At 41.7% G+C, this 27,388-nt stretch overlaps 2 protein-coding genes across 11 annotated transcripts in view; both read right to left on the bottom strand.

The window, feature by feature from the left end:
- Positions 1 to 10,968, bottom strand: part of HCLS1 (hematopoietic cell-specific Lyn substrate 1) — a 29,546-nt gene extending 18,578 nt beyond the window's left edge. Inside the window, exons 1-4 of the mRNA XM_079922152.1 lie at positions 10,899 to 10,968; positions 8,399 to 8,482; positions 7,755 to 7,828; positions 759 to 888 (exon numbers count right to left, since the gene is read on the bottom strand). Coding sequence (XP_079778278.1) covers positions 759 to 888; positions 7,755 to 7,828; positions 8,399 to 8,482 — 288 coding nt within the window. The 5' untranslated portion in view covers positions 10,899 to 10,968. The remainder of the gene's footprint in view (positions 1 to 758; positions 889 to 7,754; positions 7,829 to 8,398; positions 8,483 to 10,898) is intronic.
- Positions 10,969 to 12,331: 1,363 nt separating this feature from the next.
- Positions 12,332 to 27,388, bottom strand: part of GOLGB1 (golgin B1) — an 87,510-nt gene continuing 72,453 nt past the window's right edge. For 5 of the 10 annotated variants that reach the window (XM_079922257.1, XM_079922260.1, XM_079922262.1 and 2 more), the window contains 7 exons: positions 25,036 to 25,201; positions 24,697 to 24,834; positions 19,408 to 19,563; positions 17,996 to 18,093; positions 17,406 to 17,540; positions 15,933 to 16,038; positions 12,333 to 15,673 (listed from right to left, as the gene is read on the bottom strand). In XM_079922257.1, the coding sequence (XP_079778383.1) occupies positions 15,539 to 15,673; positions 15,933 to 16,038; positions 17,406 to 17,540; positions 17,996 to 18,093; positions 19,408 to 19,563; positions 24,697 to 24,834; positions 25,036 to 25,201 (934 nt within the window). In that variant the 3' untranslated portion in view covers positions 12,333 to 15,538. Of the gene's footprint in view, positions 15,674 to 15,932; positions 16,039 to 17,405; positions 17,541 to 17,995; positions 18,094 to 19,407; positions 19,564 to 24,696; positions 24,835 to 25,035; positions 25,202 to 27,388 lie in introns of all 10 variants that reach the window. The other 5 variants (XM_079922259.1, XM_079922261.1, XM_079922264.1 and 2 more) reach the window with 2 other exon arrangements.

The raw sequence follows: 27,388 nt of genomic DNA, 5'->3' as shown, positions 1-27,388 counted from the left end.
CTCTAGGTGCGTGGGCTTCAGTAGTTGTGGCACATGGGCTCAGTAGTTGTGGCTCTTGGGCTCAAGAGTGCAGGCTCAGTAGTTGTGGCCCATGGGCTTAGTTGCTCCACAGCATGTGGGATCTTCCCCGACCAGGATCGAACCTGTGTCCCCTGCATTGGCAGGCGGATTCTTAACCACTGCACCACTAGGGAAGTCCTATATCTTTATCTTTGAGGTTAGGAAACTCAATGGAAAAATACAATTCAACATACAGGCTTTCTTTTTATCATACTTTCATAGTATCTAATGGATAAAGGAAAAATAATAATATATTTGAGGACATCTAATAGATAAATTCACATAAATATTTTTCACGTCTATGTGCAAATCATATTAAGTGATGTATAAAATATGTACAAAAAGAACACTAAATATACAGTAAAGAAACCAGTAAGAGACACATCCATTTAAAAGCAGTAAGTGATTTTAAAACATATTTTCCCCTTCTCTATGTGTGTCTCCTTAGTCTAGGAGTTACAGTGTGGCTGGGTCTACATACACTAGGCCAGCCCTTCTAAATTCTTGGCTCCCATTTTCCGTCATCTATATTTTATGTGTTGAAATCAGGGGGCAAATGACACAAATAATATGTGGACATTCTCTTTTAAAACCCAAATGAATATTTTACTTTTGAATAAGTTTTAAACCATAAAACCAACAAACGAATCAATTCACTTATTTATTTTTTTAAAGCAAATATCCCCCTTTCAACTCACCTTGTCCATTCGGTCTCTTTCCACCCCAAACCGACCTCCGTAGCCGTGGGATGCTTTGGGCCCTGATTCCATCTCCTTCTTCTTGAGAACATCATGCTCCTCTGACACTTTGTTCCTCAGCTGGTGAATGCTGGAAGTAACCACATCACAGAGACTCGTCTAGCACAGAGATGTCAACAAACCCTCCTTCACAGAAAAATTGAAATCTTGCAGCGTGTTCTGTTCATTTTTAGCAATAGCTCCCAAAGTGTACCTGTGCTGGGTCTGGGAGTAGGAGGTTAGTGTGGTCTGCATATACAGCCTGATATAAACTCTCCATAAGCCAATAGTATTTCTTCTAGTCTGTTATTTTGCTCACTAAATAACCTTCTGATATTTAGTCTCATGTTCCTAAATATTAGAGGACAGTGTTACCTATATTCTAGCAACCGAAAAGTTATTTTCCTCTCTGAATGGATTTATTGTTTAACAGTTCGGTACTCTACCTCAAGAAGCACAAAGATATTCATGCACCCTTTACCCACACATTCTAGTCCTAGAAGTCTACCCCAAGGAAATAGTTTTAAATATGGCAAAGTTTAATGTCTAATGATATTCACTGAAACATTGTATTTAATAGCAAGAACCAAGAAACAATTTATATGGAAAAAATGGGGAATAGTTAAGTAAATTGCAATATTACTTTTCAATGGCACATGAGGAAGTCATTAAAAACGATGATTACGAAAAATGCAGCATTGGGAAATTTATCTATACATTAAGTATTCTGTGTCTCTTCTTGTCAAAAATGAATGCCCTTCACACTGCCCATATATCTGCTAATTCCTGAGAGAACTAAAAACTAAAAAGGGCTCACTAATAAAATTCACTCTCATCACTAATTGTTGCAAAACTTTAAGGCTCAAATAACCTTGATTTGGGACACTTCTGTCCTTAAGAGAACATAACACCAAAAGGAGGCATTCTCTTTCTTACTTCACTTTCATCTCTACCATGTGGGTAGAGAATACCTCTCTGTATTTGTTTGGGCTGAGGATAAGAAGTGACAGCTCAGCACCAGCACCAACACCAGTACCAATAAGTGACAATCAGGACTGATACTTGGACACATATAAGGACCACTGGGGATTCTTAGAAATATTTGGGCAAGAGAACCCTAAATAAAAAATTTGACTTCCTGCAGCAAGAAATGGACGTTTAAGGAACTGAGATATAGTGATGTTCCTGGGACTGCGCTAGCTCAGAAAAACCAGATATATTGCTTACAGGTAGAATGGCCATCTCACATCAGAAAGTCTCCTCTTTCGTGGAGGAATAGATCCATCTTGTGGCCTTGTAGTATAAGCCCAACAGAGGTCTTTTTAAAAAGCCTTCTCAGCTTTAGTCAAAGTTAATTTTAGAAAACTGGCTTTGAGCCAGATGAAATTAAGCTAACAGCTGGAAGAACCCTCTGTTCCTGTGCCTGCTCTAAACCCTCTGGCAGCCGTGAAGGCAGAGATCCTGTGTTGCTATTTCAACAGCATCAACACTTTAGAACTGTCAGTGTCAGAAAAGTTATTGGTTCCAAGAACAGGTAAATGACCAATATTTCCCAACCAAAGTGTTCAGATGAAGAATGAAGAAAATGGGACTAAACATTACTTTCAAATGGGAAAAATTAGCAAAGTTTTAATAAATCCAATTACTGTTACATGGATCATAACTGTATTATAGTTGAAACAAGTTTTTAAAAGGGATTAGAAAATGAGATTCAGGAATATCCACCTAATAGATGACAATGAGGTTAGTCAGAGAATCATGACAATAGATAATATAATTTGAATGAAAATGTTGGGGCCAACAAAGACCAACTTCTTACCAAATTCATCAGAATATAGCTAAGGCACTATAAATGTGTTAGTTATATTATTCCTTTATTAAATAAATATTAAACTTTTTTGAGTGTGAGGCACCATTAGGCTCTGGCAATACAAAGATAATTAATGTACGAAAATAGTGATCAGGTGGAAATACAGAAAGGAAAAAAAAAATTGTAATTCAATGTCCTAATTGGCATACCTAAGAAACTTTTAACACATTAACTCTCAGATGTCTATTTTAAGGCTTAAAATACCTTGGAATTGATGAAGCAATACAGTTTATAGAAACCAAGTGACACCCAGGACCTCAAAGATGAGCTAAGAGAAGGAAGAGCTTTTTTTGTTTTTATTACAAAAGTAAAAACACAAAAGTGAGTGACAGACTGTAAGATTTTATTCACAAACAGTATGATCATAGTTGTAGAAAATCCTAAAGAATCTACATAAATGTGCTACTAGAACTATTAGGTATATTTAGCAAGGTCCCAGGAGACAAGATCACTATTAAAAGCAATTTTATTTCTACATACTAGTCACAGACATTTCTGAAAAAATTAAAGAAGACCTAAATAAATGGAGACATATCCCATGTTCATGGGTTGGAAAACTCAAGACTATTAAGATATGAGTTCTCTCTAAAATGATCTATAGATTCAGTGCAATCCCATTCAAAACACCAACAGGCATTTTTGCAGGAATTGACTAGCTAATTCTAAAATGTATGTCATACAGAGTGAAGTAAGTCAGAAAGAGAAAGACAAATACCGTATGCTAACACATATATATGGAATTTAAGAAAAAAAAATGTTATGAAGAACCTAGGGGTAAGATAGGAATAAAGACACAGACCTACTAGAGAATGGACTTGAAGATGTGGGGAGGGGGAAGGGTAAGCTGTAACAAAGCGAGAGAGAAGCATGGACATAGATACACTACCAAACGTAAGGTAGATAGCTAGTGGGAAGCAGCCGCATAGCACAGGGAGATCAGCTCAGTGCTTTGTGATCGCCTGGAGGGGTGGGATAGCGAGGGTGGGAGAGAGGGAGACGCAAGAGGGAAGAGATATGGGAACATATGTATATGTATAACTGATTCACTTTGTTATAAAACAGAAACTAACGCACCATTGTAAAGCAATTATACTCCAATAAAGATGTTAAAAATAAAAAAAAATAAAATGTATGTGGAAATGTAAAGTCCTAGGATGGTAAAAAGTGTTTTTTTTTTTTTTTCAAAGGAGAGCAAAGGAAAAGGACTACCTGATTTCATGACTGCAATAAAAAGTGCAGTACAATAAAGCTACAACAACCAGTGCAGTATAGTGTGGGTCAGAGCAGACATATAAATCAATAAAATAGTCTAGAAATAGACCCTCATGTATATGGTCAAAGATGCCAGGTAAGTCAGTGGGGAAAGATTAGTCTTTTAACGATGTTGGAATAATGAGATATCCTTATGGAAATAAAATGAACCTCAATCTTTACCTCACACTGTATGCAAAAGCAAATTTGAAATAGATCATAGACTTAAATGTAAAAGCTAAAACTATAAATCTTTTAGAACAAAACATAGGAAAAATCTTCACAGTTTGAGGTAGGCAAAATTTCTTAGACACATAAAGCACTAACCATAAAAAATTTTGATAAATTAGACGTCATCAGAATTAATATCTTCTGGTCTTCAATAGAAGCCATTAATAAAATGAAAAGGCAAGTTACAGTCTGGAAGAAAATATTTGTAAAACACATATGTCACGAAAGACTTTTATCCAGAATATATAAAGAACTCTTAAAACTCAATAAGAATACAAAGATCCCACTTTAAAAGTGAGGAAGAGATTTGAATAGACACTTCAGAATGAAGATAAATGAAGATATATGAATGGCACTAGAAAAGATGCTCAATAAAATTAGTCAGCAGAAAAATACAAATTGAAATCCCCACACACTTACAAAAATAGTTAAAATTAAAAATATTAACAATAACAAGTATAGACAAAGATGTGGAGCAATTGAAACCCATACATTATTTGTAGGAGTGAAAAAACGTTTCTTTCAGAAAACAGTTTACTGGTTTCTTAAAAAGTTAAAACACACACTTTTTATATGATTCAGGAATTCTACTACATTTAGGTGTTTCCCAAGAGAAGTAAAAATATATGTTAACAAAAAGACTTGGATCAAAATGTTCATGACAGCTTTATTTGTAATAGTCCCAAATTGTCAACAACCCAAATGTCCATCAACAGGCTAATAAACCAAACTCTGGTATATCTGTACAATGCAAAATTACTTGACATTAAAAAGGAACAAAAGACTGATATACACAAGACCATGAATAGATCTCAAAAATATTATGCTTAGTGAAAGAAGACAGACACAAAAGAATACCTTCTATATTATTCCACGTACATGAAATTCTAGGATAGGCAAAACTAATCTGTAGTGACAAGAAGCAGATCAGTGTTTACATCCAGCCAGGGGTGGGGAGGGGTATATCGACTGTAAAGAGGCACATGGGGGCTTCTCTGGTGGTGCAGGGGACACGGGTTCGTGCCCCGGTCCGGGAAGATCCCACATACTGCGGAGCGGCTAGGCCCGTGAGCCATGGCCGCTGAGCCTGCACGTCTGGAGCCTGTGCTCCGCAACGGGAGAGGCCACAACAGTAAGAGGCCCGTGTACCGAACAAAAAAAAAAAAAAAAAGAGGCACATGGGCACAAGTGAGCAAAAGTGGGGAGAAGAAGATGGAGAAAATGCAAGAGCCCTTGAAAACCTGGCAGCTCCTGGAAGCACTAGGCTGCTTGGAGCTGCCTGGCCCAGGACTTCTCTACACAATAGATGAAGGATGGATAGGATCATTTGAACTATTCACCAAATTACCAAACCATTCCCCAAACTAAATATATTTTAGGCAGACTTAAAAATGAAAGATCATGGTGTAGAGGATGGTAGTGAGATTAATGAGAACCACAATCACTTCCTTTTCCTGCTTTGAGTCATCTGCGCTCTGCAGCTACTGTTCTCCTGTTCAACTTCCCCTCCTTTCCAAGGACTTTAGTGATTCCCATCTGACGTTAAAGGTTTTCCTAGCCCACACTAGCCAGAAAGAATCCCAGAGTATTGGAGGCTTACTATTGGAAGGTCCTGTAGAGGTCTTTTTGATCCCAATGGCAAGACTGGGAATCAGAGAGGGAAGTGACCTGTCCAGGATCACCTGGTTAGTTACTAGCAGAGACTGAGCTTTTATACCTCAGTAGCCTGGGTAAACGGGAGGGGAGTGGGTTTTTGTGTAAATGTCTCCACCACTTATTCTATCAGATATAGATTCAGTTAGGCTAATAAGGAAACACTCACATTTTACAACTCTAGCGGTCACCAGTCAGAGTAATATATATACTGGACTGTGTAACACAACAGTCCAGGTAAACGCCACTTAGGAAGAATGAAGATCGCCATCTGTTTACATGTTTACTTTTAGGTTTTTAGGAAGAAAATCTGATTCAACTAATCTATATTAACAGGAAAGAGAAATAACATTATTGAGCTGCTAAGTGGTGCTAAGTACTGCACTAGATTTTGCTATATGCTAGTTCATTGAATTCTAACCATACACCTGCCAGGTAGCTATTATTATCCTCATTTGATAAATAAATAAGCTGAGTTTCAGAGAGGCTATATGTCTAACTCACATTGCTATTAATGGTAAAGCTGTGAATTGAATCTGAATCTATCTGATATCCAAACTCCAGCTCTTTCCATAAGATCATGGCAGGGATTTAGGAGTCTTCTTTAAAATGTTCTACTCCTACTCTGCATAAGACAGGCACTGGGAGGGGAAAGGTACAAGGAGAGTTTGTATGCTTATCTTAACAGTTTTCAGGATACTAGGACTGAGCGGCCTTTTCTCAGAAAAGGAAAGACGTCTTACTTTGGGTAGGATTGATGAGCCTACAGAGGAGCATCAAAGAAGCTTCCTGCATGACCCAATTCCATGTTTTTGCTTTCCAACTGCTTCCAGAATTGCCTACTTTCTTTAAATATGATATTCATTACAGTTACTTGAAATAAATCATTTATGTCTGATTAAACAACACTGTGGAGTACTGAATATTATCAAATTGTATAAACATGTGCCAGGTTTTCATAGTGTGTTTCTTGTGCAATGTGATAATCCACTGACACTTTTTAAAATCTAGAAGAAAATGAGGTAAAAACACTGCTGTTTGTGGGGGAGGGGAGTTAAAATGGAGCTTAAAAAAGATTAATTTTGCCTATTTATTTACTTTTAAATTTTGCTCCTGTTATACTGTTTATTGCGTCTATTGGACATTCTGACACTATCCAAAGCAAACAGCCCTGGTTAGATGATCCCGAATAATCCATGGATTATTAAAGAAGAGAGAATCTCTCAATCCTCATACACAACATATCCCACAGAAACCCCTGGATTTGTCTGTGAGTAACTTCCTTCTCTGTTATGGTATCAGAGTTTATTGTTTGTTTTGCTTTTTTTTTTTCTGGTAAAATATTGGGTTATAATCTTTAAGATCCCTATACATCAACAGGTTTTCCAAGTGTCATATTTCTTCATATTACCATTCATGGCTTCCTACTTCTATTAAGTAGCCAAACACAAATTTTTATTTTAAAAGGCAATTAGACCAGGTATGGGACCTGATATTGTCCTTGTTTTACAGCATTTATTCTGAGTTCTTTACCTTGACATTTTACTGAATCCCCCTTGGCCCATCAGAAGTCACCCTACAGTCCAGACACACATTTACATTTATGTGAATAGATAGATAGTAAATGATACAAGCTCAGCACTTCCCTCTCTGAATTCCTCATGCCTTACTGACGGAAGAGAAACAGTTATAATAATAGGCACAGTTGGGGAAATATCAGAGTGGTTAGAAATAAAAGACAGATAATAGGGTTGGGGGGATAAGAGGAGAGACATGAAACAAATACACAATGACACCCAAAGGGACACATGGGGACAGACTGAAGGAAAAGCAAAGACACACAGACAGGAATTTCCCTCTTTCCTTCCCTCCTCGCCTTCTCCTGAGTCTCCAAGGTATCCTTGGGTTCTTCCCATATCTCTTTCCCTCCTCCCAGTCCTTTTGGTACCTACTTGATGTGCTCTGTGCGTCCAGACCCCTCAATGGTCTTGGCTCCCCACCGTTGTTCCTTCTCAGAGATGTCATTCTACAAAAGACAACACTCAGCAATAAGTGATGGCAAGAAATGTGCCAGGCTGCGAGAGGCCACACAGCTGACACACATAACCCCCACGTCCCCTGCATTAGCTGCTTCCGGCACTCAGGGACTTTACTCAGGCTCCTCTCTGTGCTTATCCCACCCAGGCCCCCATGTTAAAATTAAGCTGGTGAGCTCTGAAACCTCCCTTTCTACTCTGCATCCCTCAAACTTTCTTCTTTAGGTCTCCTACAACTTCCGAATTCCCCCAAATTATACATGTTCAGCTCAAATCCTGGCTCACACGCCAAAGGACACCCAGTTAACCTGTTCCCTCAGCATAGCCTGCCATAGCCTGTCAATCACAATGTCAAACTCCTCCGCACCCGTCTCCTTCCATCCTCAGCACAGGCTATCATGCAGGCCCCACTCATGACAGCAAACTGTCCTGCCAGGCAGTCCCACCATGAGGGCTATCCCAGTCCCAGACTTTTTCTAAGCCCCCTCAAGGGTTACAGAGTGGCCCACACGCCTGCCCACTGCCCTTCATTGTCCAAGGAAAGTTATTTCCACACTCACCACAAAGTCAGGGTCTGTGTCCCAATCATCACCCTGGGTCTCCACGGAAACAGATACATCATGACCTACTACAGACTTCCACATCTGAGGGTGACAGAAAATGGGAATGATTAGGTGAAAAAATCAAGAAGAGGGAAAACAAGAACGCTGAAGTCAATGATATAGCAGCCAAAGTTTCATGCTATTTTTTTCTTAGAAGAAAATAGAATCTGAGGCAAAGCAGATGGAAGTTTTAGGAAAGCACTTTTTCTCAGTTAGAGGAAGGGGGATGTGGATTTATTTAAGACAAACTAATGTGGCCTGGGCTCATTAGTCTGGACTGAAGTCATCATGAATGTAGGTAATACTAAATAACCTGGGTGTCAAATGGCTGAGATCCTTCACTTGTGTCAAGAGGCCAGCCAGCTAGTGGCTTGAAGAGGTAATCAATGAGGATTGCTAGAACATCCCTGGAATTACAGCAACATTTCACTCAGGTATCTACATATAACTTCTTTCATAGTTCTTGAGGTATATATTTGTCCAGCTCTTGATAATGTGAACATCTACACTCCTCTACAACCTGCTAAACGCCATTGAGAATTTTTCCAACCTCCACTCAATACTGGCCACTGCACAGCTGTGTGTCAGTAGGGGCACTCAGCTGAAATTCCTCAACTGAACAATGCATGGGGAAGCATTATTTGCTGAGAATAATTCATTTATTGTTCAATTTTTAAAAACAGTTTAATTATACTTTGAAAGTAGATAACTGGTTCAAAAAAGAGTATGTAATAAGCCCCTTGTTTTGAACATTAAGAATTATTTGACTTTTATTAACTAAATAAATGTTAGAGAAATATTTAGAGAACACTGTTTTGAGGGGGTGCCAAATTGTTATTCCACTAGGGCATCCCCAGTGTTTCTGCTGGCCCTGCCAGTCCTGTGTGAGGAGCTGCACAGGTGCTCTGCATCTGTGGGATCCTGGATCTTGGTGTGGAGAGGAAACAACAGACAATGCCCATCTGTTCTGGTGCTGAGACTTCTTGACCCTGGTACCACTTGCTGGCTGGCAACTCCCTGCCCACCCTTCCCTGCTCAGACTCCTTCCCCACACTGTTTACTGTCTTTTAAACAAGCCCATCTTAAAACCACTCCTAAGACCCTCCAGTCTCTCCAGAGGTGCTCAGATTCTCCAATTCTCCTTTCCACTTGAAAACTCCATCCTTCTCCAGCTCTTTGAAAAACCCCTTGGAAACCAGTCCAAGGGAAATCTGGGGGTAGATTGGTTAACAAGATGCAAAGAGGACACTGGGGAAGTACGGACCGAGTCAGCTGCACTGTGTGATGAGTCACTGCCAAGAGCAGCTCTGCCTTCCCCTGTGGGGCAACAGTAATGCATGGTGGGGGGCACATTGATAAGACCTATGGTCCTGGCTCCTGGGCTGCTCTGCAACAAAAGTTCACACAGAAAACTGGAAAAGAGAAGTTTCTGAAATATTCATGAGCAATAGGGAAGCAGTGAGGACCGATAGTCCTGTCCTCTTTCTTGCTGTTCCTCCCAGGTCTCAGGTTGACTCTCCCATAAGCCTGCCATCCTCATGTATTTTTGAAACAGAGGGAAGGGTTTCTGACACAGAGACAATTTAGTATGCTTGAGCTACTGGCCAGAAATACGGAAGCCAAGAGGTACTATCTAGAGGTGGGAGACCAGAGAATAAGTCGGTGAGGCCTGGTAGCCAGGATATCAGGCACAATCGAGGGCCTCTTCTTAAGGCTGCCTGAGTAAAGTACACGGACAGAGAGTCAGATCATCCAGCTCTGTGGGAATATGGGTTAGGGAGTCAAAGTAGAGAGGGTATGTACTTATTTGCCAGGTACCAGGTTAGGCAATTTACAAATATTAACTTAAATAATTTGGTAAATCACTGAACTTCTCTGATACTGTTTCTCCCAAGGGAAAATAAATGGAGAGGTTAACCTCGCTAATTCATCAAGTCCCCTCCATTTCTGACATTCTGGGATCCTGTGACCCTACAATCAGAGAAACTAGCCCTAATCGAACCGCCACACCTTCATCTGGCACTTGGTTCTCAGCACTGGTGTACATTAGCTACCACTACTTCCTGATCTGTTGCAATGTCTCCTGTGGGTTTTGTCTCTCTGCTAGACCATAAGCTCTCCAGGGGCAGAGACTGTCTCATCTCCAGTGGTCCTCCTCCCAGCTCAGTGCCTAGGACCATCGGGCCTTAGAGAGGATTGTAGATTGTGGGCAGAAACCAGGGGTCCTGGGTGGCTGCTGGATCGCGTTCCCTGGGCTCCAGCATCTCCCTTCTGCTTCCATCCCCAGATGCTTGTTATCCACAAGACCTCACACCCAGGCCGGCCTTCTGGCCATGAAAGGTTAGCAGCTTACTAGCAGGGACTTCACAGCTCAGCAAGGACGAAAAGTCAGGCAGGGTCCTCTCACTTCAACTCTTGTCCTATGCTCCCCAACTTTCCCACTGCCCGGAGTACCCACCTTTAACCGCGCAAGCGTTTGCTCTAGGCTCTCGGCTCCTCAGGTAGACACTCGGCTCCTCTCTAGCTCCTGCCACTTCAGAGCAAGAAACTCTGAGCTGCTGCTTCAGTTCCGTATTCAGGTTTTCTGTCATTTCCTGCTACCCTGTCTTCACAGCTACTTCCTGAAGTTTGAGTCAGTTCCTTCTGCTGAGGCATTGAAATAAATAAGGATTAAATGCTCTGTGCTTACTCTTTTGCAAGGCTTTGAGGGTTCCAGAGGTCATAAAAAAGTGCTGCTCTTACTCTCAGAGTCTATAATCTGGTCAGGGGAGCAAAACGTTCAACTAGAAAGCACACAGAAGAATGCTGTACAACACTATTTGTGTCCCAAATAGGTGGGCAATTGTATCTGTTTATATTGAAGAAATTTAGAGAATTTGGTATGGGCTGAAGGAATCAAGAAAGGTTTAATGGAAAAAATGATTTTTATGTGGTTTTGAAAGATAAGATTTAAAAAGAAAGTCACTTCCACATTACGCACAGTACTAAAAACTGGGGTTTGCATACAGTAGATGTTCAAATAAACATTGATCAATCAAATGATGGAAGGGCATAACTCATAGGGGAGAGGCAAGACATGGAGGGAGGAAAGTTCAGAGATTGTTAAGGGGGCAGTGAGGAGTGTGAGCTAATTCAGAAAGATTTGGTCCCAGGTAGTAGGAAGAAGTCTGAAAAAGCTAAGTGGTACCAGATGATGAAAGGTCTTTGTGGTATTCTGTTATTACTGTTCTGTAAGATTTGCTGCCCCTCCCTTCCCTCTTGAAGTCAGACTTGCTCAGGTGACTTTGTTTTGACCAGTGAAATGTAAGAAGTGAAACATCAAGTGAGACTCGAAGCTTGAGACTTCAAGACCAGCTCAAGCTTTGCTATGCTCCTGTGTCCACTGCTTACCAAGTGTGAATGAAAAAAATGTTGCCTATCATTATCAGTAAATAAAGGATGCTGCAGCTATCAAGCCACGGGTGATGCCTGAGGGGACTCAGGATGGGAAAGAACAGGACACTGGCCCTAGATAGCTAAGGTGCATATCAATGAGCCCAGACTCTTACCTCCTCCCATACACAGAAAATTAACTTGAGATATCTGTTTTTCTTTCATTAACAGTAATCTTTTGAAGTTCCGACTATCTGGTCTTTGCAAAAACTCCTATATATCCTGGCTCCTCCCTTACCTCTTCAGAGCAGTCCCTCAGAGCATCTGAGAGGCTGCATTCTGGGTTTAAGTCCTCAGTTTTGTCTGCCAAATAAAACATAATTCTCAACTTTTAGGTTGTGCATTTTTTTCGCAGTAGACACAAGGCAACCTGCAACTCTCCAGAGTGGCTCCTCTGGCAGCCTAGGTCCCTGAGTGAGAGGGTCCCCAACTAAGAATGACAATACAAGTAGAGCTCCATCCATTGTGTGAGGGACTTGGAGTCTTTGACTAAAAAATAATCCTAAAAACTAATTACTGTTTTAGCTACTGAGAATTTGGGGGTGTTTGTTACTGTATCTGACCAAGCCTCTCCTAATCTTGATTGACATGGAGTCCTGACCTCATTTGCTCAGTTGTGGGCTCCCCAATGGATTCAAACAGATAATGGATGAAATTTGTCCAAGATACAGAGGAGGGGATTTCTGCATTAGGAACGTAAGACTTTAGTCACTTCCAAATCTAAGGATTCTACGCCTAGCATGGAGATCAACTGATTATTTCTCCTACTTCATAACCTATTTATTATGGCAGCACCAAAATTATTTTAAGGAAGAGTAAATTTGTAGAAGGAAAAAAAATCTTTTAGAACATTTTGAGTCCTAATTTTGGGTCAAAAATAGAAATGATCAGACCAGATATTGTGACACACCATCCAGATACAGATGTTTAGAGAAATCATAGAATTTAATCATAGATGACAAGAAAGCCCATCTTGGATAACAAGACGTGATACATACATACAATCGAATACTACTCAGCCATAAAAAAGAATGAAGTAATGCCATTTGCAGCAACATGGATGGACACAGAGATTATCATACTAAGTGAAGTAAGTGAGAAAGAGAAAGCCAAATACCATATGATATCACTTATATGTGGAATCTAAAATATGACACAAATGAACTTATCTACGAAACAGAGACAGACTCACAGACATAAAGGCCAGACTTGTGGCTGCCAAGGGGGTGGGGGGGGAGAGGGATGGGAGTTTGGGATTAGAAGATACAAACTATTATATAAAGAATGGATAAACAAAAAGTTCCTACTGTATAGCAGAGAACTATATTCAATATCCCGTGATAAACCACAATGGAAAAGAATATGAAAAATATGTATAACTGAATCACTTAGCTGTACAGCAGAAATTAACACAACATTGTAAATCAACTACACTACAATAAAATTAAATTAAAAAACAATCAAGGGCTTCCCTGGTGGCGTAGTGGTTGAGAGTCCACCTGCCAATGCAGGGGACACAAGTTCGTGCCCCAGTCCGGGAAGATCCCACATGCCGCGGAGCGGCTGGGTCCGTGAGCCATGGCCGCTGAGCCTGCGCGTCTGGAGCCTGTGCTCCGCAACGGGAGGGCCCAGAACAGTGAGAGGCCCGCGTACCGCAAAAACAAACAAACAAACAATCAAGTGCACCTCTCCTTAGCAAATGTCCCAAGTTCACTCTTTTGTGGTTTTTTTTGGCCGCAACGTGTGGCATGTGGGATCTTAGTTCCCTGACCAGGGATCGAACCCGTCCCCCCTGCATTGGGAACACAAGTCTTAACAGCTGGACTGCCAGGGAAGTCCCCCAAGTTCACTCTTGATGAGAGGCAGTGAGACAATAGCAAGCATGGGCCTTAAAGCCAGATAGACGTGGTTCAATTTACTTATTGTACCTTGAGAAAGTGAGCTAGCGTTTCTCAAGCAGTGACTTGATGTAAACACATCATAATGCCCATCCTGCTTTTCCCCTATGAGACTTCCCTTCCCGCACTCCTACCCAGAGGGATCCCTAGGGACAAAATGTTTTCAATATGCACCAGACAGTTCTCCCAGGCCCAGGCAAAAACCTGCATGAATCTCATGCCCTAAGGCCCAGCTTGTTTGGTTCAGTATTAGGATGGAATTTCCTCACTCTGCTTCACCACCCTGGGGTCTAGCAGCTAAGGCTAGAAGGACGCAAGCAGCCGGACGCTGGCCAGTGAGAATGAAGCCTGGATATGCAGAGCTTTCTACTCCTATGGTAATTCCTGGCTACTCCATCCCTACTTCCTCTATGTACCTTCCTCTCCTCAGCATGCACACACATATATGTAAGCACCTGTGTATACATGCATTTACACGCCACCACAGTATTTCATTCTGAAAATAATTTTATTATTTTACAGTTGTTCAGGAAAGTTCCTGGGTTGCTGTGACCATGATTTGGCCACCACAGAACAAAGGATTAGAGCGGATCAGTCCATCCACCAGTTTTCTCTCCTCTCTGGGTGGTGAGAGCAGGCAGGGAACATGTGCAAAATGAGAAAATAACCAACGGGTAAGGGTTGGAGAAAGGAGAGCTGGGGAATAGGCACAAACGGAATTCAAACCCGGCTGTCATTCTCAGGCTTGGATTTAAATATTTTGTCTTCTCTATAATCTCCCTCCATTTTCCTCAGCTCTCTGTTACCGCAGAAGGCAGATGACGACGCAATGAGAAACTGGAATAACTGTCACCAACAGCAAAGCAGCTTCGTACTTCAAGCAGCTAGGAGTGGTTGTCACAGCAGTCAGACCTCCCTGGCTGGGAGTCAGTGCCTCACCTAGGACTGGTTCCTAGGGTACTGTCTTAGGGTCCACATTCGAGGCTTATTCAGATAACACACAAATGACAAAAATTGAATCCCACTGTCCATAGCCAGTTCCTCTTGCCTTTCAGTGAAAGGAAAGGCACAGGCCACTTAATACCTTAGTACACATGTGATGAAGGGATAAGTAGTGGGATCCTCACCTTATAGTCCAGGACCATGACTCTCACTCCACTTATGCCTGAACAGCCAGGGAAAGCGATGCCATCCTCCCCTGTGATCCAACAGCTAAAACCCCTGGGGAGTTCTTCTATTCTGGCTCTATTTTGCCAGAGACCTAATTAGATATCCTATAAGATAATGTTCCCCAGAACATTCCCCCTGCCATTGTTTATGGCAGGTTCACCTTCCCTCTGAAGCAGGACAAAATATAAGGTACATGAGACAAAGAAAGTATCAATCAAAATGATATTGGACTTCTGATTATTAGGTTTATTGGAACCGTCCTCCTGGCTGAAAGACATTCCTCAGCATCTTTCATAGGACCATAAAAGATCAGGGCCCTGCAAAATCTGAACAAATATTGGGCTCAATAACCAACTGTGGGGCCTCCTCAGATTTTGCGGAAGAGTCAGGTCCTGGACAGTAGAAGAAAGCAGACTCACTGGTCCCTGCAGCTCTAACCTGTGCTCATATCCACCTCTTTTTGCAGGCACTTTCTGTGGAGAGTTGGAGAGAGGACCTGTAAGTGGGAAGATTGTTCCATTGGAATTGATGGTTTTGATGCTAGAGGTGAGGGAATTCCAAGTTCTGAAGGGAGTGATCCAAAAGGTGAGAACTAGGTTTATAGATGGCCTGTGAAACATAGAACAAGTAGGACATGAACCATCAGAAAGTAGATGGCTGCCAGCAGTGGCACCCGTGTCCGGGAATGACAGAGTGAACGCAGGACCCGCTTCCATCCAGCACCACTCCGGGTCTGAAAGGAAAATTTGAAAGTCAGAGAGTTTTGCCCTATAGAGATCTGTCCCTTTCCCTTCTCCAACCACTGTAGAAAAGAGGTAACCTGAGAGAAAGCCCCTCGGGGCCAACGACTTGGCAGCTTCCACTAGTTTCTTCCAACCTTCCATATCCTTCCAGTCTCAGGCCCACATTCCTCCTCCTTGACCCCTTGCCCTCAACACAGCCAGCCCTGTCTGAGAGTACAGTACCCTCTCTTTATCCTTCTCCCTTCTTACCCTTCGACAACTGTTGCTTGTAAGATCTATTAACAGTGCCTGCTCCTGGGAGCCACAGGAGCCAATGATAGGAGACCGGGCAGAGTCCCATTCGCCATGCTCCAACCTGTGTTGAGAAAAAAAAGAGGCATTGGTCCACGGCATGAGAGGCTGATGGCCTTCTTGTCATGTGATGCAGGGTAAGGGACTTGCAGCAAGGGCTGCTCCCACGGCCCCACCCCCATGCAAGGAGTGTAAGGGCAGACAGATTTCTTTCAGCAGCAGTAGAGATGGTAATAATTACCAGGAATTGACTGCCTACTGTGGATCAGATGCTGGATCACATGCTTTACATACATCTAATCCTCAGGTTTGAGGTTGGTGCTATTATCTTCAAAGGCTTAAGGAGGTAAAAGTACTTTTCCACGGTGGCACAGCTAGTGAGATGTAGAGCTAGAATTCAAAACCCAGGTGTGTCTCTAAACCTCTGCTACACCATACCTGACTCAGAGAAGCTCATTAATTTTTTTTCCATTTATTAAAAGCTAATAGGCAAAAGCATCCAAGAAAGATTTTTGTGGGGTTCTTACAATTAAACTGAACTGGCAGCCTCTACTGCTTTCTGCTTCATTTTTTGCTGATTTGCTTATTTATTTAATACTGGAACTTCTCCATTTAGTGAAGAAGCTGCCTTTATCCACTCAATGGTTTCTCACAAAAATGAGAAATGTATCAAGGGGCTGAGTAAACATAGTGCACACTTGATCAAGCATTTGCCTAGAGGGATGCACGTTTTAATCGTGGTGGGGAGGATGGAACTCTACTCCTGATGTTTCCTCCATGTGAAGGTATGTCCATTAGCCTAAAACTCCTGGACTTTCTTGGCAGGGCCCACACTTTTCTCCAGGAGAGAAGGAACACTTTAATCTGATTTGTGAGCCTGGAAAGAGAAACTGAACATGCCCAGCCTAGCTCCATCCTGCCTGTTCTCCTCATGAGAGCCAGGCTGGCTGAACAGGACCCCTTCTGTGTCTGTTCCTCCATAAGATAAGCTTTTCAGGGGCAGCCTTGATGCGGACAGAATGGTCTGGTACCGTGTAGGTCAGTCTGTCACCTTCTGCAGGCTAGGGTGAGGAAGGAGGAGATGTTTATAAGTATTGGTGAGCTGCTTTTAAATGGCAAGTCTGCTGAGTTCCACAAGCACTGCAGAGTGCGTATGAGGTGCTAACACGACAACGGCAGCGCCAGGCCTGGGAGGCAGCGCTTGATTAGCTGCCTCAATTTCCATTCTGCATCAGGGCCAAAGAGGGAATTGCGGAGGGGCTGAGCTTGGATTAACGGGGCTTGTCTTGATCCTACCCTCACTACAGCACCCATCTGTAGTGAGAATTAGAATTAGATCCTAATTATTCCCAAGTCTGGCCACTGAAATGCACATGAGTATGATCAGAAAGGGTCAGAAGTGAACAGAGGCTGTGTCCCTCAGCCCTTTACCGCCTGATCTGCTCCTCGGCCATGGAGAGGGCAGCCTCAGCAGCCACTTTTTGGTCACGTTCTTCTTCCAGCAGCTTCCTCAATTCATTCATCTCCTGTTTAGTGTTGCACAGCTGCTGCTGGGCTTCAGAAAAGCTTCAGGACAAAAGGAGAACAACAGCATCACTAGATGCAGGACATAGTTGCTGACACAAGGGATCCGGAGTCTTCATAAGGTTATAAAGCATGAAAATTTATAGAAAATTGTACAAACACAAAGAATATTTTAAAAGCATACCTGTCAAGAGATGTAGGAAAATCTCTTAAAGCTGTAGGAAATGCTTTAAGAGATTTTAGGGACTGACTGAATAGCTTTCATTTGAACACCATAACATTAGTAAGGTGTGTGTGGGGCAGGGGGGTTGCTGTATAAACTATTCACACACAATTTGTTATTAGAATTGTCACTTTTAATCCTCACATTAATTCTGTGAGGCCAGTAAGATAAGAAGGCATAGTAAATCCATACAATGGACTCCTGTTCTAACTCGATGACCACCCAATTTCTGCAGACATAGCACACGCTCCGGGGTTGAGAACTCCTCCCCAACCTTAGCTGTGGCTCCCTCAGTTCTTCAGGATCACCCTTCCTGTGAGCTCCATTCTTTTCCTGGGGAGCTCCTGGAGCAACATCTATATTCAGTGGTCCCTAGAAGAAGAATAAGTTTAGTAATTCAGTGATGAAAGCAGTTAAGAAACTGTGCTTAGGCAAACTGAGAACTCACTTAGGCATTGGAGAGAAAGAGAAATGTGGAGAGGAATACCTCCGTTATCACTCTCTTTAGGTACAGATTTAGAAGTGAGAATCTTTTGTTCTAATAGATTAATCTCCTACATAAAACTCTTTATTAGATTTTCCTTCAGATTCTCATTCTTGAATCTCTCCTCTTAAGGGGCTTCCCTGGTGGCGCAGTGGTTGAGAGTCCGCCTGCCGATGCAGGGGACACGGGTTCGTGCCCCGGTCCGGGAAGATCCCACATGCCGTGGAGCGGCTGGGCCCGTGAGCCATGGCCGCTGAGCCTGCGTGTCCGGAGCCTGTGCTCCGCAACGGAAGAGGCCACAGCAGTGAGAGACCCACGTACCCCCCCCCAAAAAAAAAAAAAAAAGTTTAAAGGCTTACCACTGAAATCTGCTTTCTTCTAGTGGAGGTTCATGTACATTCCAGAAGCTACTCTGCTCCTTCCCTTATTCAACAACTCCTCCCCAACCCCTCCTCTTCCTTCCATGTCCTATTCACCTCCACCCTAACTCTCAGTCTCCTCCAACTTCAACAACCTCTCCTCTCCACTGCTGTCAACAGCTCTGCCTATTTTGTTTCTCAGGTCCAAATCTTCCTACAGCTGTCTTATTACTTAAAGCAAAAAGCCTTCCAAAAGCCTCAGTCATCACTGTTTCCCACTCACTTTTTGATTTCTCTCTCACCACCTCTCTCATCTTTTTCCTTCTAATCCATTCACTCTTTTTAAAAACTAATTTATTTATTTATTCATTTTTGGCTGCGTTGGGTCTTTGTTGCTGCACGCGGGCTTTCTCCAGTTGTGGCGAGCAGGGGCTACTCTTCGTTGCAGTGCACGGGCTTCTCATTGTGGTGGCTGCCCTTGTTGCGGAGCACGGGGTCTAGGAGCGCAGGCTTCAGTGGTTGGGGCTTGCGGGCTCCAGAGCACAGGCTCAGTAGCTGTGGTGCACGGGCTTAGGTGTTCCGCAGTATGTGGGATCTTCCTGGACCAGGGCTCAAACCCGTGTCCTCTGCATTGGCAGGCGCATTCTTAACCACTGCGCCACCAGGGAAGCCCCTACCGTTCACTCTTTAGTTTTTCCTGGACCTTATTCCTCCTCTCCTCTCCTCTCACTGTCTCCATCACACCTAATGAATCCTCAGCCTGAAGACATCAACCTCTTCGATGCTGTGCTTTACGCTTTATCATCTGCACTCAATTTCCCAACACTCTTCCCAGCCTCTCACCTTCTCACTCACCGCTTGCAGCTCTTGAACCTGCTTCTCCAGAACCGCACAATGATTGAAAAGGTCGCTGTAGTGCTGCTGGTTCTCACGGAGACTCTGACTGGTGTCACAGAGCTGAATGGAAAGAGTATTTTTCTCTTCCAGCAGTTGAGAGAACTGAAATAGGAGAGAGGATGAGCACCAGCCCATAGGACTGTTTCACTAGTTTCACTACGAGCAGTGTGTAGGCAAACTGTCCTAAGTCTTAAGGATCAAATTTTTTTATGCAAGACCTTTCTTTCAATAATAGCAAAAATAGCACTGTGTTCCTCCAACATGAGAAAACTCAGAATTTTTCAACTGAGAAAGGAAAACAATTCTGGAAGAGTGGTAAAAACTTTACTTATGGTGCCTAGTACATTAACTGAATAACTAGGAGGCAGAAACCCAAAAGCAGTCTAACAGGATAGGCTAACCAAGGCCTGTAAAAGGAGAAAGGCAATAGCTTGGGTCCAAGTTGAGATTACTAATAAATGACTATAATCCTCAGAGCTCAATATGGCTGGAGACAGAGCTATCACCTAAAAATTCATACAATAATATTCCTGGGCAGATTCTTCAATGCTGTAGACAGTTACAAGCTACCGAGAAAGTAAAAATGATAACAGGTGGTAAGAGGGAGAAACAGAATAAATCCTACTATGCCTATGTATGTAAGAAACTATATTGGGAGCATCAACTCTCACAGGGGGAAGCATTTCAGTCACTCAAGTCAGGGCTCTCCTCTACTGCATGAGTAACAGGTAGTAATTCTGTCTTCCCTTGAATGTGTCCAGCAGCCCAAGCCATTTTTTACGTCAAAAACAGATATTTTTCTTTTTCATACTGAATAAAAAATTTACCTATTGTAGCTTCCACCCAATGACTTGAATTCGGTTTTCCTGGAACTATAATTCTAATTCCTCACTTGCAGGCTGTCAAATTTTAAGCTTTAGTTATGATTAACATCCAGATACATTAACAACCACAGAGATGTCTCTCTGAAGTACCTTTTTGTTGGATAACGTACATTATGTGAAAGGAAATTGGTGTACCTGGCTGCACATTCAGTCTTTTCTCAAGTATTCTCTTTTGTGAGTATTCTGGGTTAATGTTTGTGTAAAAAAGTTGAATCAACATTTACAGGAGAAAGGACAAACAGTTTTTTAGAGATACTCTGACTGGGAAGGACATTTAATGCATATGGAAAATTAGAACAAGAAATCCATGTGGTATAACAAAAATATTTGCATAGCCAGAATGAAAAACACAACAAATAACCTTACCTCTAAAGAGCAATTTTCAGTTTACAAAGCACTTTCAAAAGTATTATCTTATTTGAGAGAGTTAGAGGAAGAACCACTATCTTCACTTACAAATGACAAAAAAGAGATGAGTGGTGACTTGTCCAATGTTATGTGGCTAAAAGATGGCAGGCCAGGACTCAAGTATGGTTCTTGATTCCAAGTCTGGAGCGCTATCTGCTTTCTGATGGTGTCCCATCTGAGAATTCAGCAAGGGAACTTAAGTAGGTTGTAGGGTTTTTCAGGGGTGGGAACAGTTAGTAAAGGAAAGAATATAAATGTTTAAGAAGCAATACTAATTGGAAAACAAAGGTAGCTGGGTACAATGACAACTACTGGGTTCTGAGACAGGGAGTAATATGGTCCTCTCCTAATATAGAAGAAAGTCAACTTTCCTGGCCACAGTAAGCAGCCCAAACCATACCAAGAAAAACCAAACAAATAAATGAAAAAACAACCCCCCCCCCAATCACTCAGTGTTGAAAAAATCCAACACATTTTTCTTGGAAGATCTAGAGGAGAAAGGGTAGACCAGTAAAACTCACTGGAAGCAAAAATTCCCATAACTTAAGAAGTCTAACTGCTTTTAAGCCACTCTCATACAAACCACCTTTTGTAATGTCTGTACTGTTCTGTCTAGGACAGACGTAGATCCCTGTGGTTTAGGGGTTGGCAAACTATGAGCCAGGGCCTACTGCTTTTTTTTTTTTTTTTTTGGCTGTGTTGGGTCTTCATTGCTGCGCATGGGCTTTCACTAGTTATGACGAGTAGGAGCTACTCTTAGTTGCACTGCAAGGGCTTCTCATTGTCGTGGCTTCTTTTGTTGAGGAGCACGGGCTCTAGGTGCACAGGCTTCCATAGTTGTGGAGCGTGGGCTTAGTAGTTGCGGCATGAGGGCTCTAGGGCATGCAGGCTTCAGTAGTCATGGCATTTGGGCTCAGTAGTTGTGGCTCGCAGGCTCTAGAGCACAGGCTTAGTAGTTGTGGTGCATGGGCTTAGTTGAGCTGCGGCATGTGGGATCTTCCCAGACCAGGGATCGAACCCGTGTCCCCTGCAATGGCAGGCGGATTCTTAACCACTGCACCACCAGGGAAGTTCCTGCCTTTTCTTTGTAAATAAGGTTTTATTGGAACATAACCACCCCATTTGTTTACGTGTCATCTGTGGTTGCTTCCGTGCTACAACTGCAGAGCTGAGTAGTTGTAACAGAAATGGTATGGCCTACAAACCCAAAATATTTACTGAGTCTTTAAGAAAAAGTTTGCTGACCTCTGCTCTAACTCATAAGCTACTGTATTTCACCATATCTATACTTGTAAAAACAGAATAGTAGGGAATAGAGACTACAGGATACCAATAATCATTCTCCTCATGTTTTTAAGTTTTAAGTTTCATGTTTTAAGTTTGCATTACATACAAATATCCAACAATGCTAGCAGAGATACATATAAAATCTGAGCATCCATGGGAAGAATTAGGGCAGTGGCTTGGACAGGAGACATTCTATGCTGACAGCCCATCTACTACCATCCCATGCTAGGACCTAAGAAGCAGTCCTCCTAGCTAGCTGGGACCCATTTAGAGTGAGGCTTTAATATCACCAATTAGCTCCATGAGGGGTCACTGTGTATCCTCAATACCTAATGTATGGCCAGGCTTATAGAAGGCAGATAACAGTTATTTGTTTTTGATGAATGATGAATAAGTGAACAACCAATCCTAGGGATGGAGATGCCTCCTTACAGCTGATTTCTAAAGGAAGAACTCTTTCTCACCCAGAATGAAAGTGATCTAATGCAGTGTTTCTCATACTTTAAGTGGTATGTGAAGTATATCTCAATAAAGCTGTTAAAGAAAACATAACTTTGATAATGACCCAGAACACAGTATTTAAATATAAGTAACTGAAACTAAAGTTTCTCAAAACAAATTATATTCTTTATTACATATTACATAATACATAGTTTCAATCTCTTTTACTTGTTTAATAAAAAAAAACTATATGCACTATTTGTAATAGCTCAAAACTGAAAACCCCAAAAGTTCTTTAACAGCAGAATAGAGAAATTGTTATATGCCTACAATGTAATAAATACTACACAGCATGAGAACAGAAAAATCACAGTACACATAACAACATGGATGAAGCTCACAAAATAAATGAAGCAAACAAAAGAGAAGATATGATCCATTTATACATAGTTCTAAGGTGGTGGTAGTGAATAGAAGACACAAGGGACTCCTGGGGTTCTGGTATGTTCTGATTTTTGATCTGGGTGCTGCTTATACAGGTGTCTTCACTTTCAGAAAATATACCATGATGCACTTGTGATTTGTGTGCTTTTCGGTGTTTTACTTCAGTAAAACATTTACATGAAAAATGTTTCAGTTGCTGTCCACGAAAATGACCTCATCATCTACTAATAGCCCTGAATTGCAGTTTAAAGTACTGTCCGGAAAAGACAAATGCCCAGAGTGATTCACAGTCTAATGTTCAGGAGGGCAAATATAACAAAGGTTGAGATGGGGTCTATTGAATAGTTTCTAGAAAGAGGAGGTGTTACAGAGCTATGAAGGGCAGAACTTTCTGGAAATAACTGACTAGGCTAGAAGAGGAACTGGGTAGGATCTGCTCTGGAGTCTCCCCACTGCCCCCCTAAAAACTCCCAGACAACCTCCCCAAAAAGGGTCTGCAATTTTACCAATTCATTTTGATCAACAAACCTACTTAAAAAATGCAAATTTCTCTGCCAAAATTAATAGTGTTATCAGTCTCTGATACTTCAGTGTCAATTAGTTGAATTTAACAACATTTAGTAAGTACCTTCTACATAAACCAGGCACTGTGCTTTTCCATGTACATTATCATATTTACCTCAGTCTGACCTCCTCCTAACACATCAGGCAAATTACTTAATACCTCTAGGCCTTAGTTTCCTCATCTGTGATACAGCCTACTGATCTTTACCATTTTTGGATCACAGATCCCTTGGTGAATGCCTGAGTTCTTGTGATGAGAAATTTACACACACACACACCATTCTGCATATATTTTTTGGATATTTATAGCCCTCCTCAAAGCTAATTTTTGGATTCCAGAGTCTCAATGATTACTTAAATCCCTTCCAGTGCTAACATACACTACCTAGCTGGCTTCCTCTGAAGAAGGCAGAACTAGAGGAGGTGCCACTAGAGAATACTTTGACTAGTCAGAGAGCAACAGGAGTATAATAATTCATAAGAGGGTGGTGGAAGGGAAGCAGATGAAGGAAGAAGCGAAGCCAGAGAATGGATGAGGGGAGAAGACAGAGATGTGAAGGCACCAAGAATAATCTTTTTTTATCTTACCTTGGCTTTTGCTCTAGGAACCATATGGCAAAGCAGCTCTTCCCTATAGAAAGAGGTCCTCTACTTCAGCATGCTTCCCTAGAGTGTCTAGAGTGGCAAGGCTGGGGTTTGGGAAAAAGCAAGCTGGCTTCTTTAATTCCGGAACATTAAATACACAATGAGGGAGCTTACAAATGGAGTGAAATGAAGAGCAGATCTCTCACCTCTGTCCCTGTTATCTAATCACACATGAAAATCCTCTTTCCTGAGACTTCCCTGTTACACACTATTGGGAAATACAGAGAAACTTGCTGGAGGATTTGTGGGGAGTTAACTCAATATTACTAACAAGTGATACAGATGGGGAGATGATGTTGGGGAGGAAGGCTCCCTTAAGGAGTTGGCTTTTTTATTCTTACTGAATGGGTTTCTCCAAATCGCTCCCAAGGACTCTCCAAGGGTGAGGAAAAGGAAATGGCCCTGTGTGCAGTGCTTTGGGGTAAGCAACCCAGGCTCTGAGAAAGGTAAAGCTTCTGTCCCCTAATACAGCTAGAGCCAGGCTTAACCAGATTCTACTTACCTTCTTGATTCTAGTCATGGAAACAAGAAATTGAACTCCAGCCTAGCAGGAAACACCTACCTTGCTGTTCAGTTGCTGAATTCTTAACTCCTTTTGGTGAATTTCCTTTAAGCTGTCATTGAGCTGAGTCCTAAGACGTTCTGTCTCATAAACTAGGTTTTGTGATCCATCTAGGGAAGCTGGTGTCTCTGGGGATGCCTGCCAGGATACAAACACTGATGAAATTCTCTCTTAACATTGTTCATGCTTAAATCCTTCCTTCCAGAAACCCTGCCCACCTCATAGGAAGTCATCAGATGGTTTGCCTAATAGTGGCAGATGGGCACTTAGCTTGCAGGAAGCTGATGTTTCCTGGGTAGTGGTTACCTCTGAGTAGCAATCAGCGCTGAAATCACTCACCTGTCTTTGATACTGCATTTTGTGGGTCTCAGTCGGGGAGGAAGAAGATCTCAGTTCCCTCATAAGATTCTGCAGATGGCTGAGCTGCTGATCTTTATCTGCAATAGCCATAAGGTACTGCTCCTTCATCCTCCTCTCATGAATTTCCCAGGAACTCTTCTCCATCCTAGAAAACACATGAAATAGTCACAGGCAAAAATATACTTGTGAGACAAAGATGAATAATTGCATATTTAAAACAGTATTATGGGCTGTAGAGACGTAGTAAAGAAAATACATAACCAGAGAGAAATTTATGTTATAAACAGAACTATGCAGCAAGATGATGGAGTAGAACTTAAAAAAGAATTGCAACTGACAGGATTGGGGAAGAAAAGCAGGCATTTGGTCTGAATCCTGAACAATGAGTCAGGCAGGTTTCCATAAAGGGAAAAGCATTCCAGGTTCAGGGAGCAAACAGAACAAAAGGCACAAGAATGAATATATATAGTGAGTTTTGGAATTGTTGTAGTAGTGTATAGAGTGGATAGGGCAGGAAATGAGGGTGGAGAGGAAAGAAGTCAGACCCTGTGGGGCATTGAACACCATGCTAAATAAAACTTACTCTAAGCAATGGGAAACCACTGTAATTCTTCAGAAAGGCGATGCCATGATGCAGTATACTATCAGGGTTATGAGAATGCAACTGTAGAGTCTGAAGGATCTGGGTTCAAATGCTGGCTCTATCATACACTAGGCATGAGACTCTGGGTAAAAGTAACAATCTCTCTGAGTCTCACTGGTAAAATGGAAATAAATGATCTATTCCTTAGGATTATTGTGAGGATTAAATGAGATACTGTATGTCATGTACCAAACACAGAGCCTGGCATATCACAATCACTCAACAAATATAAACTGCTGATATTTATTTATCCCCTGAATTTGACCAAGAGGGAAGCTTCTATTTGACCCCAGCTAATTTTCATAGTTCTATCAAAAACTGCCTCTCTGCCATATTCTTTAGTTCTACTTCTTTCTACACTATGATTGAAAAAAACCATTAGGATTGTAATCAAATTTCTGCAGCATCTGTTTACTTTGAATAGTACCCATGTCTCTAATTTTTCCTAAAAATATAAGATTTTATTTGAATTGCATCTGACTTTTTTGTTTCTCTCTAGAAGTAAGGTAAAATGGTCCTTTCTTTTCTAAAGGACATACACCAATTATGAAATAATCCTGCTATGTCAAGAGGTGACTTGGATTACAGTCAGATTTTTTTAAAAAGGCAGAGCTAAAACTTAGAAACTAAAATAAATTTTTATTACAAGGCCACTATATGGAAAAGGCACAGAAATTTTCTAAAACACTTTCTCCGATATTTGTCTGTGAAAAATGAGAGAGAATAAGAAAGGAGGAGTGTAAGACTGAGAATGTACAAGAAAGATCACAATTCTTCCATAAAGCTTTAAGCCGCCATTTTGTTTAGAAAGATGGACAAGTAGTTATGGTGTGGAGAGACCCTCAATGGAGAAGAGGCACTAAGGAACAAACCTGATTACTTAAGAGAACACAGCCATAAACGGGCTATACCTCACTTACCCCTTAAGTAAGAGAGCACAGGAACCAGAGCAGAATAAGCAAATCAGTAGCTACAAGTGGAAGAGAAATGTTACTGTATAAATCCAGGCTCTTCTCATAAGCCAAACCCAGTGCCATAGAAGTCTGAATGAGATGTTCCAGCTTTTTCATGTTTGAAAACCTCATTTCTCCCAAGTATTTCAAGAGCAAAAAACAGGGAATCTTAAAGATATTTGGCTAAAGAAACTGGTCCTAGAGTCAGTGAATCAAATCTGTGTCCTCATTTTCTTCTTCTAAAAGTGACGTTAAATGTCTTCCTTTCCTTCTCATAATTTACTCACATCCACTTGATATACAATTTTTCTTTTCTTCAAAACTTCTCAAATGTGGAAGGTAAAGAGAGAAAGGCTAAGAGAAAGGTGGAAAGGGAGAAAATGAGGGAGGAAAAAAATCAATAGGCCAGAAATCATTTTCTTTCTCCCTCTTTTTCTCTTCCCTTAAGGGTCAACTTTATAAGGAAAGTATCCTTTCAGAATGCCCTGTGAGGAAGTTTAAAGAGGAACAAGTGGCTGCAGAAAATAACCCTTTAGAGCCTTGCAGCCCTTCTTCCGTTTACACTAGCAACTGGACACAATATTTTTTTTAGTTCCAGGTGATCTGGAGATAATGTGGGAGATGTCAAGGTGATGTTCCCATGTGCTCCCAATCACCTTTGGGGGGCCCTAAATTCAGTGGTCAACATTAATGTGCATCTGAGGGAAGATGATCTCTTGATGGTGAATTGAGATTC

The sequence above is a fragment of the Stenella coeruleoalba genome (assembly GCF_951394435.1).
Source record: "Stenella coeruleoalba genome assembly, chromosome: 5".
Lineage (NCBI taxonomy): Eukaryota > Metazoa > Chordata > Mammalia > Artiodactyla > Delphinidae > Stenella > Stenella coeruleoalba.
This window is presented reverse-complemented; position numbering and strand designations above follow the sequence as displayed.